General features: G+C 51.2%; 1 protein-coding gene across 1 annotated transcript in view; it reads right to left on the bottom strand.

The window, feature by feature from the left end:
- The window catches only part of CEP170B (centrosomal protein 170B), a 56,407-nt gene extending 43,651 nt beyond the window's left edge, over nucleotides 1-12,756 (bottom strand). Inside the window, exon 1 of the mRNA XM_075712513.1 lies at nucleotides 12,652-12,756. Within this exon, the coding sequence (XP_075568628.1) occupies nucleotides 12,652-12,756 (105 nt within the window). The remainder of the gene's footprint in view (nucleotides 1-12,651) is intronic.
- Nucleotides 12,757-17,723: the final 4,967 nt, after the last annotated feature.

Raw genomic sequence — 17,723 nt, 5'->3', positions numbered from 1 at the left:
GTATACTGTTCCCAGGATTATGTCCCGGAGTTGATTTAAATTCTAGGATATTTTCCAAGTTGGAGGGAGGTTAGTAAACTTGGGATGAGAAAGCAAGCAACTCCAGGAAAATTCAAATTTAAAGTTAGGTTTGAGAACATGGAACTGGACAATGATTTGGTGCCACTGGCTTTGCCACAATGCACAAGTACCAAATGCAGCTTATCATCAAAACAGAGTATGACACTTCAGCAGGAATAGTGTCAGACTTCTGAGGAAGAAGTATTAGAACAAAATACCTGAATAATTTTGAAATATGGCATGTTACAGCTATAAAGACACCAGACTGTCTGTATTTAGACCTACTGCCTCTCATAACTTGAATTCTTGCTGCAGTTGACTTCAACCAGTCACTAGAACTGGTCACTCCATCAGCACGTGCACACAACACTCAGACTTCCCTGGTATCTCCAGCCAGGGGAGGGTAGGGTGTGCTACCAGAGCAGTGAGACGAGCCAGGCTCTAAGTCAGCTAATCCTCCTCTTCCTGGGCATCGACCAACAAGTTCTTGGTGAAAAGTCCTTCTCTTTTCCCGAGTATAAACACGCTGGTTTCCACAGCACCGCTCTCAGCAAGCCATTATCTGCTTCCTTGCAAGCATGCAGAGTCAAAGATTATTTCAGGGGAATTCCTTGGTGAAAACACAGAGGCTTTTTCCAGACAAACCGCTACCATTTGCGGGAATTTTTTCTGCCCCTGCCAATGTCAAGCACATTGGTAATATCCCAACAGCTGATAAATGGCACCTCCTCCCCCTCCAGAGCATATGTCAGCCCAGGAGACGTGTCCTCCAGAATACCCCTGAAGTACTAATATGAAGCAAGCACATACTTAGCCAGAAAACTGCCCTTCTACCTTGCAATGTGCCTCACATCATTCATGACATGCGACCGCAAGCAGAGGCAGTGAGGAGAAGGCCAGAGAGAGAGAGGAGAAACTCCAAGCCTCCAGCTGCATTACTAATACAGTTATCCATACACTGCTGACCTAAATTCAAGGTGTCAGCTCACGAGTCCCAGCTGAAAAACGAGGTAGCACTCAACACTTTCCCACCCAACTGGTGCTGCTCGGACAGCAATCGCTCCCCAAAGAAACAAACAACTGGTGGGACAGGCAGAGACAAGGCAGTCAGGGACACCCCACTCATATCTCCTGCTACACCAAGCCCTAAACACGGGAAGTGACGCACAGCAATGCCCTCCCAGGAGGGGCACACGCAAACCTCTTGCCCCCATGCAATCCCCACACTTTGCATCTGACCCCAACCTCAAGGTAGGGCAGGTCTTAAGAAGCTGCTGCTTCTCTCTGTTACCATTCACATTAGGTGCAGCCCTTCAGTCCAATCTGCAGTCGCCCAAGTGGCTGTGGCAGGTATATGCCGCGTAAGGTAAGGATGGTCCGGGTGAGGATGGTTGAGGGATGCTGCCCAGGACCTGCACCTTGGCACAGGGCGCTGAGGACGGGAATGCCTCCAGCCACAGCCTCACATACCCCAGCAGCTGATGCTACACGAGCTGGGGTTGTACCTGACCTGCCACACAGTCCCTCAGACCCTTTGGGAGGATGTGAGAGGGTCTCCTTCCACCGCCATGCCTGCCCAGGTCCATCCCCACAAGAAGCGGGCTGTGTGGGCACTGCGCCTGGGCTGGGGCTCCCGGAGGGCTCACCGCACCTTACCTACAAAGCAGAAGGGGAAGACTGTCCCCGCTCGCAGCACTGGTAGAAATCCCCTTTCCCCATCCATGGGCATTTATGTAACTACATTTCATCCTGCTGGACTCAAACACAACCGTGCACAGGGGTCCTGCCTGCGCAGCACAGGTGCAAGGTCTTCCCTGGTCCCTCTGCTACCCAAAATTGTGGACATCGCTGTTCCCAACAGGATGGGAGGGAACGTTGATTAACTAGTGCAGCAGTGTTTGCTTTAGCTTTTTACAGCATGTCACAGACACTCATTCAAAGATTAACAGAATTTAAAGGCAGAACAATCCCTCTAGCCCCCTTCCAAGGGCAGAAAGGCTTCCACCCCAAAAAGCTAATCCAGACAAAAAATTAAGGCAGATTTTATCTGGTACCAAGTCACAGGTCATTTTAAAAAGGGTTTATTTCTGGGAACCAGCTGTCTCCTAAAAATTCAGTTTGCCCTGGATCTGACCCTGACGCAAGTCAGCACAGCCTTTGGGCTGCTGTATTTCACAGCAGCTGACTACAGCCACTCAGGGGTCCCAAATCAGACAAGGGTCATCACAGGGGAGCAGAGATGTATTCCAGCAGCGTGATATTCCCCTACATAAAAGCAGGAAGAGGTCACCAGAGGAACAAATTCATGTCAAAATTTCCCATCTTGAAAGGAAGTTTCAGCTGTTTTCAAGACAGCCCTTTGCCAAATGAGTCAAAAGGATATGCAAAATCTGACCCCCAGTCTTGATACTACCTCTCAGCATCTCTTTAAAGAGCACACCAGGAACACAGCAAACTGTTACACAGATTGCACTTCCATGAAATTTCATGCTTTTATGGCAAAGAGAGGAATTTTCTTAGTTTTGTTTATGTTAAACTAGCAAACATCACAGGAACTGGCAGCAGGAGTTCTTGAGGGCCTGTCTCCAAGGAAACTCAACTTGAAATAACTAAAATCACACTTTATTTATTTTGATGCGACTTGCCAAAGGTCACTCTCACTTGAGAGCCGAGGTGTGTTTTATTTCAGCATCAGTCACATTTAAAATAAATAGCTCTTGCATGCAGTGACAGCAGCAACCCCGTGGCTGATCATGCTTTTGTTCTCAGAGAGGAGCAGGCTGCCTCAATTCCACTTCCAAAGAAAAGACTAACCAGTTTCCAGACTGGTAACAGCCAAGAGCCCGAGAACAGTCCCACAGAAGTCACTTCAGCCCAGCAGACCAGTGGTTTCTACTGCATAACCCACTGAATCACAGAAAGCGATTTAAGAAGCCTTAGTTGACACGTTACAGAGCAGCCCACAGGCACAGAGGTCCCAACAGTCCGCAACTCCACTGGAAAGATTTTAGGCATCTATAAATTGAAAAGCTGCAATTAAGTTGACTGAATCACAAATACAAGAGGACTCCCTAGCTTGTGGAGCGCAATGCATGCTTGCACCGAATACTAAGCCTTGCTTATGATCAATCACAACCTCCACAACAAAAGGCAAGACTGATCCATCTGTCAGGAGGGGACACAAGGGTCCAAGTGGAAGAAAAATATTAATTTCCAACAGAGTGTTGAAAAAACCCTGAACTGCCTATATCCAGGTGTCAAAAGGTAGAAAATGACCAGTACACCCTAGCAGTTAATGTTTCAGCACAAAAGCACTTGCGATGGGGTAAGCAGCAGTCCCGAGCTGTGGCCAAGATCACTGAGATTCTGCTTGCATCTGAACAATAAAACCAGAGCTGGAGCACCTCAGATGAGGTTTAGAAGAGGAAAAGAAGGCAGGGAAGGGAGGTGGCTTCCTAAGCACTACTGATCTGGAGGCAAGAAATAAGGCTACACTCCGAGAGGCTGGGAATGAAGGAACAACACAGCGTTCTCACCATGTCCCAACACTGGACCCGTTATCAAATGAAAACACAATACATGCTTTTCTGATTAAGAACACTTACACTTCTCTGAAGGGAAAACACGGACACTGATTTGTTACTACACTAAGCTCATCCAGGGCTTGCATTTCCAGACATTCAAATCACTTCCTAATACAAGGCTGTCCTGCTTCTCCATCATAATATCTACAATGCATCATGTTTTAAATACCTAGTAGACAAAATGCACGTGGCATATATCTGAAGACAGAGGTATTTTATAGCTCTTCTTTCTACCAAGATCATATTAAACAGATAGTCCAAATCACAGAAAGGAACTGCACCTCTGGGTCTGCCAGTCCCATACCAGTAGCAACATCTTGCATCATAGTCTCCAATCAGGCATGCAACCAGGCAGCTCACTTGTGATTCTCAAAACTGCACACATTAAATCAGCAAAAGCCCCTGCTTAGCATGGGAGCAGCAAAAGCAGCTTCAGAAGCACACAGGAATCTCCACAGAGGTATATATCACACTGGCTACGTGTGCTGCAAATATCCTACAGCTCTGTGTTTGGTCATGGGTCTGACACATAGAACAGGGCACTCGGGATGAAACCATGAGCTGCAGAGACGCCAAGCAAAACCCACAAGGAAACAAGACCTGCTTAGGAAGGCAGGAGGAGAAATACAGCCAGACAGCCTGTGTTTCCCCACAGGGCCAGGGAGCAGACGCAGCTCAGCTGTCTACATAGATACAGATGCTACTTTTTCCCCAGGAGAATTACCATGGGCAAAAACCTACTGCTCGGGGTTGAGATTTGGACCTCAGCCCTGCCAGTGCCGCGAGGCATCGTGGTATTGGATATAAACAAACAAGAGCAGTTTCCCTATTCCTCACTGCAGTCTGTCGTGCATGTCTGGCACAAGATAACTGCAGCGTTCTGGTGGCAGCACGCAATAAACATTTGCTCAAATACTTTCCATAGTGAACAGGTTACACTTCTGCCAGTACTGTGCTCTGCACAAGTGCCCCAGTAAGGAAATACAAACCTCTTCCAGTGTCGCACTTTAGAAGGAAGACAGGCAAAGCCAACTTAAAAAAAAAAAAAAAAAAAACCAAAACCAACCCTTGCATTCTGGCCTGAAATATGATTTTTGCTCCTCAAAAGTAAAACCGTGCACATTGGCCACTTCAGTACTTTTCCAGAATATTAGTGCATGCTCCATCCTGCCCCAGGCTGGTTGCAAGTGAGACACCTCCACAAGAGGCAGCCTGATCGCTCCCCGGGGCATGTGCTGCCTGTTTCTAAATGACTCTGCCTAAGCAGACAAATGTCTCTTCAGCAGGTGTAGCCACCTCATCCTGAAGCTGGACTCACATTACAGCTCCCAAGCTGCAGAGGCTCCTGCCTTGAGCTGTGCTGCAGTCAAGATCATGGGTTTAGTGGATCTGTGGCAGGACCAGGCCCTGAGTATTCATGCAAAAAATAAGGCACTGAACAAAAGAGAGAAATCCCCCAGGAAAATGAAACTGTAATCCCCACAGCCTGGCAAAGGGATTTGGAGGCTGGCATAGTTCCCATAACAACTTAACCCGTTATTTTGGGGTAGAATGGGTTTTTGCTTGCTGGTTCCCCCTTTCGCAAAGTGGAGCTCTGATTCAAGTGACCCAGGGTCAGATCCTGACCGCAGGCAGGGAACATGCTGCCCACAGATGCACTGGCTTTCCCTTTGTTTTACATGGCCACCCAGGAGGCATGGAAAAGCATCATTTTAGGTGGGGCAGAAGCCTGAATTTCTATGGCACAGCTGAGCTGCATGCTAGTGTCTGCATCAGGATCTCAGACATGGAAGGGGTCCCCTTCTTCCCTGCCCACTCCAGAGAGGGACAAACCCTCCCTCCACAGGCCAGGTTTCCAGCACCTCGCCAGGCGCGTGCAGCCCTCTCACCCCTAAAAACCACCTGCCTGCAGTGCCACCATCACCTCTCTCCCTATCCTGCCTCCAGCAATGAACTCCCCTCCCAGGTTTGCCAGTCCTGCCATGCCTCCAGCCTCCTCAACCTGCATTTCATCAGACATCATAATCCTCACATCAACTGCACATTAACAGAAAAAGAGAGGCAAGAGCCAAAAAAACAACTCTAGGCCTGAAAGTACGGGATGTGCATCCTTCCTCCCACAGCTGCTGCCCAGGCACCTGGAAACACTACCTGTCAAAAAGCAGAGCCTTCCCAAGGCTAGATCCTTTCCATTCTGCCTGTAAGACACCTACTTCCCTTGTGACACCTAATGAATGACTGTCTTGGGATCACTGCAATTACCAACGCCCAGGGACTGATTTCGGTGCTGGTTTACACCCTTTGGATAACTGCAGCAAAACACCGTGAGCAGGGCACCGCCTTGTCCCAACTACAGCTTCCCACTCCAGCCCCGCACTTCCATGGAGAAGGAGGTCAGGACACAAAAGGCAGCAGAGATTCCCCATGGCTTCTACTGGGAGCTCCCAATGCAGGAAATGCCTGAGTAATGGAGGGACACAACTGCTGCACCGCAGTGAATTCACCTAGAAGTATCAGGAAAAAGATAATCTACCAAGCTCACACCATCTGCTTCCTCCCAGCATAATGCTGTAGACAAACTACACCACATCTACTTCCACTTGTTTATGTATACACTTACTAAACTACATAGTGGAGACAGCGTATTATCAAGTACAGCCTGGGGAAGGTAGGATACGTCAGGTCAATGAAACCTTAATTTGACCAGATGTCACATACACACAGAGTTAACCATCACACTGTACTATCTGTGGAGTGTGCCGTGCACTCTGCGTACCAAACACGGAACAGATCCTACAGGGGAAAAATATCCGGTAACGACACAATAACAGATTGCATCTTCATGCCTATGTACACAGGGGCAGAAGCAGGACTGCACAGGCAATCTTCACACTGGTATGTCGTAACTGCTCCGCAAACACTTGACCTCGCAGCCATAAGAATGTTCTTTCAGTGCCTAGAACGCTTGTAATTCCCTAGCTTTTTACCAAAGCAAGCTAAAAAGAAGGAAATGCTTATTCAAGCAGTATCAAGTAACCATTTATCCGATTCACCAGCAGAATGAACTTGTATGTTCAGCTCACAAGCCCCTAGCATTTGAACTGACTAATTGATACCATAAGCAGCATGTGATGTCCCATATGGACCAGTGACAGATGCTTGGCTAGTAGCTTTCACGGCTATCTGCTGACACCAGAATAAAAGTGAGTCCTGAGCCCATCTCAGACCTAAGAGACATGCTGCTCAGCAGTCACGTCCTGTAATGCCCGCTTTCCCCACACTGAACAGCTTCTGCCCTATATGCACCACCCTCCACTTTCCCAAGTCCTGCTGCTCCTCCTCTCACTCTGCACACGACAGACTCCTTGTTGTGCCTCCCTGCTCAGCCAAACCTTAATCTCCCGGTGAGGCTTTACAGAGTAGAAATCCAACGACTAAATGCAAAGGTCTGGCTTCCGGCTTCCTGAGGCACAGGTCAAAAGGTTGAGCAAGTACTCTGGAAGTCTCATTACACTCTTGGCTTGTCCATGCATTTTCCTCGACAGCTGCTTTGACCACTGTCTGAGTCAGGATACCAGGCTAGATGCACCTTGATCTAATCTAGCGCAGTTGCTCTTACATCTAAACCCCAGCCTTGTGCATCCCTGCACTTAGTTCCTCTTTGCCCAACCTGCAATAGCTATGTTCTGCAATCCATCCCCTCACCAACCTCACTCCCAGATGAAACATGATTTAAGACAACAGTATCAAGCAATTGCCTGCTGACCACATGCAAACTCCAACTTTTTTTCAAAGGTTTGGAACTTGGTCAAACATATTTAGATTACTGGGGAGGAGGGTGGGATTAAAAAAAAAAAAAAAAAAAAAAATCACCTCTGACCTAGGCACTCATTCTTGAAAAGTGTCACCCCCCAGCTCTACAATGCCAGAACTTCAAAGAGCAGGTTAAACATACGATTAAATAGTTTACATGAAGAAAATGGCATTTTTCTCAGAGTTGCTCACAGTGAAGGCTGAAGGGAGCTGATCACATCCAGAACACACTGCCTGCCTAAAACAGACGCTTGGAAAATAAACTCTCATCCCAAACAGTTACGAAGTTTAGCAGAGTTATAAGCAATTGAAAACACTGTCTCCTGAGAGGAAGTGTCAAGCTGTCTTAAAAGGCACACAGGACAAAGGCATAAAACAGAAAGCATCACGCCATCTGCACCTACTCCTGCTGTAACTCACACTCACGTGTACAATCTCATGCAGCATAGGACAACAGCATGCCCAAACCATCACTCTAAGGAGACGGAAATACTCAAGGGAGCACTGGTTAAACATTTTGCTTTCCCAAATTTTCCAATAAACAACTCACTCTCAAACAAAAACAGGGAAATCATAGCCCTGCTTTCGGTTCTGTTAAATACTTACATTTAGCAGAAATGCAAAAGAGGCTTTGTTTAGGGGCAGAGGGGAAGGTTTTAATGGTTAAGTGAAAATTTTGAGTTTGGAAAATGTTTGTCCCCTGAGTAAATACCCATCACATTAAGCAAATGATCAAAGCTGATAAAAATGGCAACTGTATTTCCCAAGAAGAATGGGGAGGGGGGGGGGGAGTCAGGGGGAGAAGAATTACTTTGTTATTACTTTGTTCAAGATGGTCCAAAAACCCTCTTATTTTTGGTTAAAAAAAAAGTAAACTTCTTCAGAGAATTACTTCCTACTAGCAACATCTGTTAAGCAACAGATGTCATCTATCTGGACTTCTGTAAAGCCTTTGACACAGTCCCCCACAACATCCTCCTAAGTTGGGGAGATAACGATTTGATGGGTGGACTGTTTGGTGGATAAGGAATTGGTTGGATGGTTGCATCCAGAGGGTAGTGACCAACAGCTCGATGTCCAAATGGAGACCGGTGACAAGTGGTGTCCCTCAGGGGTCCGTACTGGGACTAGTGCTGTTTAATATCTTCATCAATGACATAGACAGTGGGATCGAGTGCACCCTCAGCAAGTTTGCAGACGACACCAAGCGGAGTGGTGCAGTTGACACGCCAGGAGGACGAGATGTCATCCAAAGGGACCTGGACAAGCTGGAGAGGTGGGCCTGTGTGAACCTCAAGAGGTTCAACAAGGCCAAGTACAAGGTCCTGCACCTGGGTCGGGGCCACCCCTGATATCGATACAGGCTGGGGGATGAAGGGATTGAGAGCAGCCCTGCGGAGAAGGACTTGGGGGTACTGGTAGATGAAAGGCTGGACACAAGCCGGCAATGTGCGCTTGCAGCCCAGGCGGCCAACCGTATCCTGGGCTGCATCAAAAGAAGCGTGGCCAGCAGGTCAAGGGAGGTGATTCTGCTGCTCTACTCTGCTCTGGTGAGACCTCACCTGGAGCACTGCGTCCAGCTCTGGGGCCCTCAGCACAAGAAGGACATGGACCTACTGGAGCGGGTCCAGAAGAGGGCCACAAAAATGATCCAAGGGCTGGAGCCCCTCTCCTATGAGGCCAGGCTGAGAGAGTTGGGGTTGTTCAGCCTGGAGAGGAGAAGGCTGCGAGGAGACCTTATTGCGACCTTTCAGTACTGAAAGGGGGCCTATAGGAAAGATGAGGACAATCTTTTTAGCAAGGTCTGTTGTGACAGGCCAAGGAGTAATGGTTTTAAACTAAAGGAGGGTAGATTTAGACTGGATATAAGGAAGACATTTTTTACAATGAGGGTGGTGTGGCACTGGAACAGGTTGCCCAGAGAAGTTGCAGGTGCCCCCTCCCTGGCAGTGTTCAAGGCCAGGTTGGATGGGGCTTTGAGCAACCTGATCGGGTGGAAGGTGTCGGGAGGGTGGAACTAGATGATCTTTAAGGTCCCTTCCAACCCAAAGCATTCTGTGATTCTACCACCACCAAGCTTCACAGAAAAAAAACAAATGTTAGTGCAATTTAGTGAAGGTCTAGATTTCTACACTGCTGCTGTTTGTTGACTGTTACCTGAAGGGAGCCCATGAGACTGTTGAAGAAATCAAGCACTGTTCTTCAGAAAAAGGGCAAAACTGAGCCCTTGACTCTGCGTAACAGCACTGTGCATACCAAGCTACACTACATGGCATTTTCTCTCATGCATTAACATTCAAACCCACTGTAAATCTCGCATTTATTTGAACTATAAGCCTTACAGTGCTGCAAAAACATTTAAAATATTTCTAATCCTCTTAGTAGGTATAGAAGATTTCAAGGTAGATTATGTTTCCCCACTATCAAACCTACTTAATTTTAAGCTTAAAGACACTGGTTTACTTCACCTCTTTGTTAACCAGAAAGCAAATCTAGTACCTGTATGAAATAAGTAAACACAGGTGAACTAAAGGTTGATTGTTTGGTGACAAAGCCATCATTTTCTGCTGTTTAGCAATCTGATACCTTGAGACATGTTCCAAGAAAATATCAAAAGACAAGACACTCCTAAAACAGTAAAATGAGAAAGGCAAGACTGCAAGGTCTCCAAGGACAAGGGTTATCTCTGTGTTGCATGTTTACACACCGCTTAACACACACGGTCTCAACAGGAACCACAAACCGTATCGCAATGAAGTCATTGAGCAGTAACAGTCTTAGAGACGAGAAAACACCAACCAGATCATCCAGTTCATTCCCCAGACACTGCCAGTCTGCTCCCAGTTGTGCACTTGAAGGGATTAAATACCAGTATCTTGAAATACATAAGCAAAATAACTGTGCAGTGAATATACTGTTTCAGGGTCAGTACCACAGAAATACTATGGGTGTGAACACTGTCAGAACAGCTCTGTCCATTTACTCTGATAACTGCCCTGCTTCTTAAGCTTTCCCCAAGACAAATGATTGCGCCAGTCTGCACAACGATTTTGTGACATGGAAAGTCACAGTAGGAAAAAGTCTATTTTTAGATATCATCCTCCATCTGCTTACACACAACTTTGCTTGAATATCAAGTCTCTGTTCACAGTCTCTCTTCCGCACTGAGTCTCACTACAATCATCTCATTGGGAGCCCAAGGTAGCTCTGGAAACATCTTTATAAGCAAATGGCTAGGAAAATAATGTGCTGTGCTGTTCAAAATAAGACCTTACATGTGATCCTAGAAAAAGCTTTGTTACTGGAGATAATAAACTAATATGTTTATGAAGGGTCACATGTAACTCACTCCATGAACATAAGCAGCTGGCTTTTACAGACAATCCCAAGCCTTCATTCTGGTGAAATAATGAAAGCCTCCCTTAATACCACCACGACCACCTACGAGCCCCCAGATACAACTGCTTCACTCTCACAGATACTGCTGGCTCCTCCAGTAACCCCAATTCATTTACCTTGTAGAAAAGAACATGGCAAATGTAGAGCATCACAAGGTTGTCAGTCCACACACAACACTGACAAGCCAGCTCAGACTTGCACAGAACCATGAAATACCCCCTGTAGTACGGAGTGCCCCACAATCCATGCTGTCCAGTTAACCCCATAAATAACCAGAGAAACAAGCAATGCATTTAAAGCATAACTGATATTTGGGTACTTTTATCTTAGGGTGCTCAACTTGAGACGTGATTGTCAGAGTGCTGAACCCCGACAGTAAAAAAAAACCAACCTCAAGTACCTTCAAAAGGTATTAAGATGGGCACCCTACAACTCGGGCTGGTTTTGGAAACCAAGGCCACTGTATATGTTTTCTCCCTTCAAGTCACGAGAGAACACATTTTTAATGTCTCACCTTTACACGCCCCACCAGTCAGACACAAAGAAACATGAAATAAAAGACAGTATGATTCATAGGAAAACCCAAACAAACGCTCTGCTGTTGAACAGGAGTATGCTTCAGACTCTACCACTGCAGCACAGCCATGCCATTCACTGCCGGCTAGCAGAGCAGTACGAACACTGCAAGCTCTCCTTTTGTGGACGCTAACATTTTATTACAGCTAGACAACACCTTGCCTTCCAAGTACACCTCGTACAAGAACTTCTACTCTCCTAAACAGACCTCCCACTAACATATCATACAAAATCCCTGCAGCAACTACAAACATAGCCTGCCTGGTAGAACATCAGCAAAGCATTTAGGACATAACTACAGGGGAGGAAGTCCCTGTTGTGCAGCTTCCTAATTTTGCCACCAACAGGCACATTTGCCACCTTTGTAAAGGGGCAAAAGGGGAACATGCAGGTGCAATCAAACATTTTTTTGCATTTAAGTACTCATGGCATGGGTCTAGCAGAAACACTGATTTTGAGCTTCCACAAATTCCTGAGCTAAACTGCTCCTGTCAAAAGCTCTTTGCAAGATTCCAGCTCCATCTGTTTGCAGTGACATCCGCTACATTATGCTGTCAAACATCAGACCACAGTCAACACTTCAGACACGTTGGATTAGGTCCAGCAGAGAGACACACTGGTATGGGAAGCACTAAAAGAACCTGCAAGTTTGCCCGAGTAACACAATTATTTTGGAAAGAGGTCACCACCTTACTCGGTCCCCCAAAACAGCTAGAATTGCTCTGCTGAACATAAGTATTTCCTACCGTAATAAAAAAACCCCATCCTAAGTGAGACATACAAGCACTGACAATTTAATCAAACTTAAAGGGAAAACCAGGCAAACAAAAAACCCTGCCCCCATTCAAATCACACATACTAGTAAACAGTACACATGTTAAAAGCTACAAAAAACGGCAGCGTAATCGCAGATCACGACAGAACGCTATGTCTTTGCTTACTACTTCCCAGTAGCATCAAGATAGTTAATCTATTTGATTATTCTCCCACCGCTATAGCTCCTATCTGTCTGATGACATAGCAATTTGAAAAAAACTTCACTTGCACTTTCACAAACATGAAGTCTTCATGGGAACCGCAGACTCAACATAGAAAAAGGAAGTTCCTTTTCAAAGATGTCTTTTGAAGAAAGCATGCAGCATCTCTACACATCAGGAGCGCTACATTCACATCTACTGCATCTTCAGAAGAAATAATAAAAAAAAAAAAGCCATGTTACCTGGAGCATCAGTTCACAGTCATCTCTGCCAACAAATATCATCTCCCGAGGGAGCCGATGGCGAATGCCAGTGCTGCTCACCAAGAACCACGAAGTCACGCTCATTTTGGCGCTTGGCATTTAATCTTTATGCATCCTAAACACAAAAACACAGTGAGCTATTAATGAAGTGTGGAAGTATACCAGTGCATAGCTGCAGTTCCCAAATTTTCCTCTGCCACAGGACCCAGCACTACCTCTTGCACTTTGTGTTCATGTCTTAAATGTCTTGTGGCAACAAGCAATTGTGACATGTGCGCCAGGATCTGCTGGCCATGTGTAGGAGCTCTGCAGCCCTGAAAATATTCCCACAGCAAAGTAAGACTAAGGGTCTGAAGAAAGGATTGTTTAAAAAATGAAGCTGCTGAATGCAGCTGAATCCAATCAATGAAATGATGAAATATGGGGGGGGGGGGGGGGGAGTGACATCTTTTCCAGAACATTTCCTCCTCACTAGCATCACTAGCACTGTGCACAAACCACAACTTGAGCTTTCCCCCATCATCAAAGATCTGGACCAGCACAGTAAGGCAACACAGCCTGGCTCCTGTAACCTTTCACAGAACACTCCCAGGAGCAGTTACACCAGTGCTGGGAGAACAGCCTCCCTATTGCTCATCACACTTCCACACTGATGTAAGTTGGGAGCCCGCAAATCCTTCCTTCCTCCCTCACTGCATGAGCTGGTCCAAAACCCAAACCAAGCTGCTACCCCAGGACAGGAAACACAGGCTGCAGTTGCCAGCGGAGGGTTTGGGGGTACACCGCCCCTCTCTCCCCCACGACAGGCAGAGGAGCAGGCAGCTGGAAGCTGCGAGGGCAGCAGCGGCGTGCGGCACTTATCGGGAACTCTCCCAGCCACACCTGTTTGTTGTCGCTGCTGGAGCCCGGCTGCAGGCAGCCTGTTCCTGCGGCCTCTCCTCCACCCTCGCCCACAATATCGCCTCTTCCTCATCCTGCTCGAAGAAAAATAAAGTGGCACACATCAGGCTCTCGCCTTCCCCCCGCCCACCTCCCGGGATCCAAGTGGCATCCCCAAATGCACCGAGGGAAGCAGATCGCAATTCTGGGGGGGCTGCGGTGCGCCCCCCGGCCTCCCCGCCGGCCTCCCCCGCCCAGCGGCCCCGGGGAAGCGCAGGTGACAGCCGCGGGGCGGATGAACGCCCTCCCCCGGCGCGGCGCAGGCCTGGGCGGGGAACGAGGAGACACCGCACGCCCCGCCGCCCTCCCCGTCGCCGCGGACACGCGAAAGCGCTCTGGGAGTCGGCGGTGCGGGCTCCCGTGCCCGTGTCACGACACGCGAGCGGCCCCGCCGCGCCGCGCCCGCCGCCCGGCCCTGCCCTGCCGGGGAAACGCCGCCTCCCCGACAAAGCGCCCGGGGAGGGGGGCCGGGAGCCGCCGGCCGAGCCCCGCGGCCGCCGAGCACCACCCCGAACCGGGCTGCGCGGCGGCCGCCGGGCCCCCTCCCCAGGGCCCGGCCCGGGCCGCGCTCGCTGCCGAGGGGAGGGCGGGCAGCCCCGGCCGCAGCCGCCGAGGGGCCGCGGCGGGCCAGGTGCGGTGCGGCGCGGGGTCCCCCCACACGCACCGCGGGGCGGGCCCGGCCCTTTGTCTGCCGGGGCCCGGCTCCCCCCCCGCCCCCCTGCCCAGCCGCTGCGGCGGGAGCCGCCCGCCCCCCGCCGCCCTACCTGCTGCGGCCCTGGCGCGGTGGCAGGCCGGGCGCCGCGCCCCGCCAGCCGGCTCTGCCTGCCCCGCGGGCCGCTCCCGGCGCCCGCCCCGCCCCGCCCCCGCGCACGGCAGGTTCCCGACGTCAGGAGGCGGCTCCAGCCGCTGGGCCCCGCCGCGGCCCGGCCCGGGCACGTCCGCCCGGCCCCCCCCGCCCCGCTCCGGCCCCGGGCTCCTGCGGCCCCGGGCTGCGGCCGGTGCCGGCCCTCGCGGGGCCCGGCGCAGAGGCCGGCGGGATTTCTGGGCCGCGGCTGCTCAGAGCCGTCAGGGCCGTGCCCCGGTTCGGCGCCCCTCGCGTCAGGCTCTGAGGGGCTCCCCGAGCCTAAGCGGAGCCTCGCCGCACCTCGCTGATGCGGCTGCGGCTGGCCCCGGCCTTGGGAGGCCCAGCAGGCGAGGCCGAGGCCGTGGGACGGGAGATGCCGCCTCTGCCAGCCGCTGGAGCCAGCTCCAGCACCAGCCTGCTCGCCCACCCGAGCCCCAACAGCAGCCTGCTCGCCCACTCGAGCCCTAACACCAGCCTGCTCGCCCACTCGAGCCCTAACACCAGCCTGCGCGCCCACCCGAGCCCCAACAGCAGCCTGCTCGCCCACTCGAGCCCTAACAGCAGCCTGCTCGCCCACTCGAGCCCTAACACCAGCCTGCGCGCCCACCCGAGCCCCAACAGCAGCCTGCTCGCCCACTCGAGCCCTAACACCAGCCTGCTCGCCCACTCGAGCCCTAACAGCAGCCTGCTCGCCCACTCGAGCCCTAACAGCAGCCTGCTCGCCCACTCGAGCCCTAACACCAGCCTGCGCGCCCACCCGAGCCCCAACAGCAGCCTGCTCGCCCACTCGAGCCCTAACAGCAGCCTGCTCGCCCACTCGAGCCCTAACAGCAGCCTGCTCGCCTGCCCAAGCCCCAACACCAGCCTGCTCACCCACCTGAGCCCCAGCACCAGCCTGCTCACCCACTCGAGCCCTAACACCTGCCTGCTCGCCCACTTGAGCCCTAACAGCAGCCTGCTCGCCCACTCGAGCCCTAACACCAGCCTGCTCGCCCACTCGAGCCCTAACACCAGCCTGCTCGCCCACCCCAGCCCCAACACCAGCCTGCTTGCCCACTTGAGCCCTAACACCAGCCTGCTCGCCCACTTGAGCCCTAACAGCAGCCTGCTCGCCTGCCCAAGCCCCAACACCAGCCTGCTCACCCACCCCAGCCCCAACACCAGCCTGCTTGCCCACTTGAGCCCTAACACCAGCCTGCTCGCCCACTTGAGCCCTAACAGCAGCCTGCTCGCCTGCCCAAGCCCCAACACCAGCCTGCTCACCCACCTGAGCCCCAGCACCAGCCTGCTCACCCGCCTGAGCCCCAACACCAGCCTGCTCACCCACTCGAGCCCTAACACCAGCCTGCTCACCCACTCGAGCCCTAACACCTGCCTGCTCGCCCACCCGAGCCCCAACAGCAGCCTGCTCACCCACTCGAGCCCTAACAGCAGCCTGCTCACCCACTCGAGCCCTAACACCAGCCTGCTCGCCCACCCCAGCCCCAACACCAGCCTGCTTGCCCACTTGAGCCCTAACAGCAGCCTGCTCGCCCACTTGAGCCCTAACAGCAGCCTGCTCGCCCACCCCAGCCCCAACACCAGCCTGCTTGCCCACTTGAGCCCCAACACCAGCCTGCTTGCCCACTTGAGCCCTAACAGCAGCCTGCTCGCCCACTCGAGCCCTAACAGCAGCCTGCTCGCCCGCCCAAGCCCCAGCACCAGCCTGCTTGCCCACTTGAGCCCTAACACCAGCCTGCTCACCCGCCCGAGCCCTAACACCAGCCTGCTCGCCCACCCCAGCCCTAACACCAGCCTGCTCGCCCACCCCAGCCCTAACACCAGCCTCCTCTGCCACCCAGGTCCCAACACGCCTCCTCTCCCACCCACGTGAGTCCCAGCGCCGGCCTCCACCAGCCTTTGGGGAGCAGGTTGGCATCCATCGCCACAGGAACCTCTGCGGTCCCCTTGCAGGGCAGTACCTAAAGGCGGTTGACAGGACCGAATTAACCTCGAGGATGTGGGCACGGGATAAGAGCCCGAAATGGGTGCTGTGAAAGGACACGCCATTTTATGGGTTCATGTCTCTTGTTGGTAACTAGAAAATTCCTGAAGAGCAGTAAGTGTGGAGAGCAATAACCCCTTTTTTCCCCATCAAGAGGAAAACTGAGTACCGTGACAATGGATCCAACTATTTGCCGATGCAAAAGCTTTTTCAAGAGAGCCCCCAGCTCCTGCAGAAGTCAGCGGAGCTGCAAACAGCAGCAGCTACGCGCTGGCTCCCTGGCTCCAGCTGGCATGGGCTGCTAAGGAAAGACTGTAGGAAGACGGCAAGTGCATAGTGATGTTTCCCCAGGCTCCTATTCCAGCCAGAAGAGATGTCTTTGCATTTATATGCTGCACATTTGGTTTTAAGTATTGTTTCTCAGTCACCTGCAGGAGCTTCGCTAGGTGTCTTCAGTGCTGCCTTTTAGAATTTTGGCTCAGGATGTAGCCTTAATAATGTCTGATGGCATGGGAACCATAGGTCCGGTACGCCGCTCGCGGGGGGCAGTCCTAGAGCAGCATCACTCTGTGGACTTGCTCCCAGCCGACAGCTTCCAGTCAGGCTAATGTCACCGCAGCCCGGACCACGCCAGCCCCACCACAGCAGTGGGACCCGTCCCCCCGGAGCGGTGGTGGGGAGGGTCATCCACTGCAAGGCTGGAGAGCCAGGGAGGATGAAGGAAAACCGCATTTCTTCTTTTCCTTCCTCTTTCTGAAGAGCAGTAGGGCTTTGTTATTATTTAATTAATAGTATTATTGCCTTCTTTAATCAACATTTGACTTCCTCCCTGGCAGATACCTCATGCCCCAGGATGTTTTCAAGGTGTGATTATCTTCAAAGGCTTCAAAGCTGGCTGAGGCTGCAGCATCAGTGTTTTATTGGCGCACTCTTGCTATCTGCTCGGAGCGGAGCACCACACCCTTGCAGCAGGCCGAGTCCCTCGGACAGCAGGCAGGAGGACGGGATGAGCAGCCACCGCTTCCGGGGTGCTGTAAAGGCTTTTGCATTGAGCGCTGCCATGAAGCAATAGAAATCCTTCATAAATAAAAATGTACTTCCACTGTATTTGCCAGTTTGTCCTGTCATTGAGAGATGTTTTATTATTGATTTAGCTGACCTGTAGCTTAAGTTTTATAAATATTCACTTCTTTCTGAGCTGCATCTATTTACTGGAGAGGCTGCTCTATGAGCCGATCCATAGAGCATCTCTGTACTGCTGTAAGGAAGTAGGATAATTTACTT

The sequence above is a fragment of the Pelecanus crispus genome, chromosome 6, assembly GCF_030463565.1.
Source record: "Pelecanus crispus isolate bPelCri1 chromosome 6, bPelCri1.pri, whole genome shotgun sequence".
NCBI lineage: Eukaryota > Metazoa > Chordata > Aves > Pelecaniformes > Pelecanidae > Pelecanus > Pelecanus crispus.
This window is presented reverse-complemented; position numbering and strand designations above follow the sequence as displayed.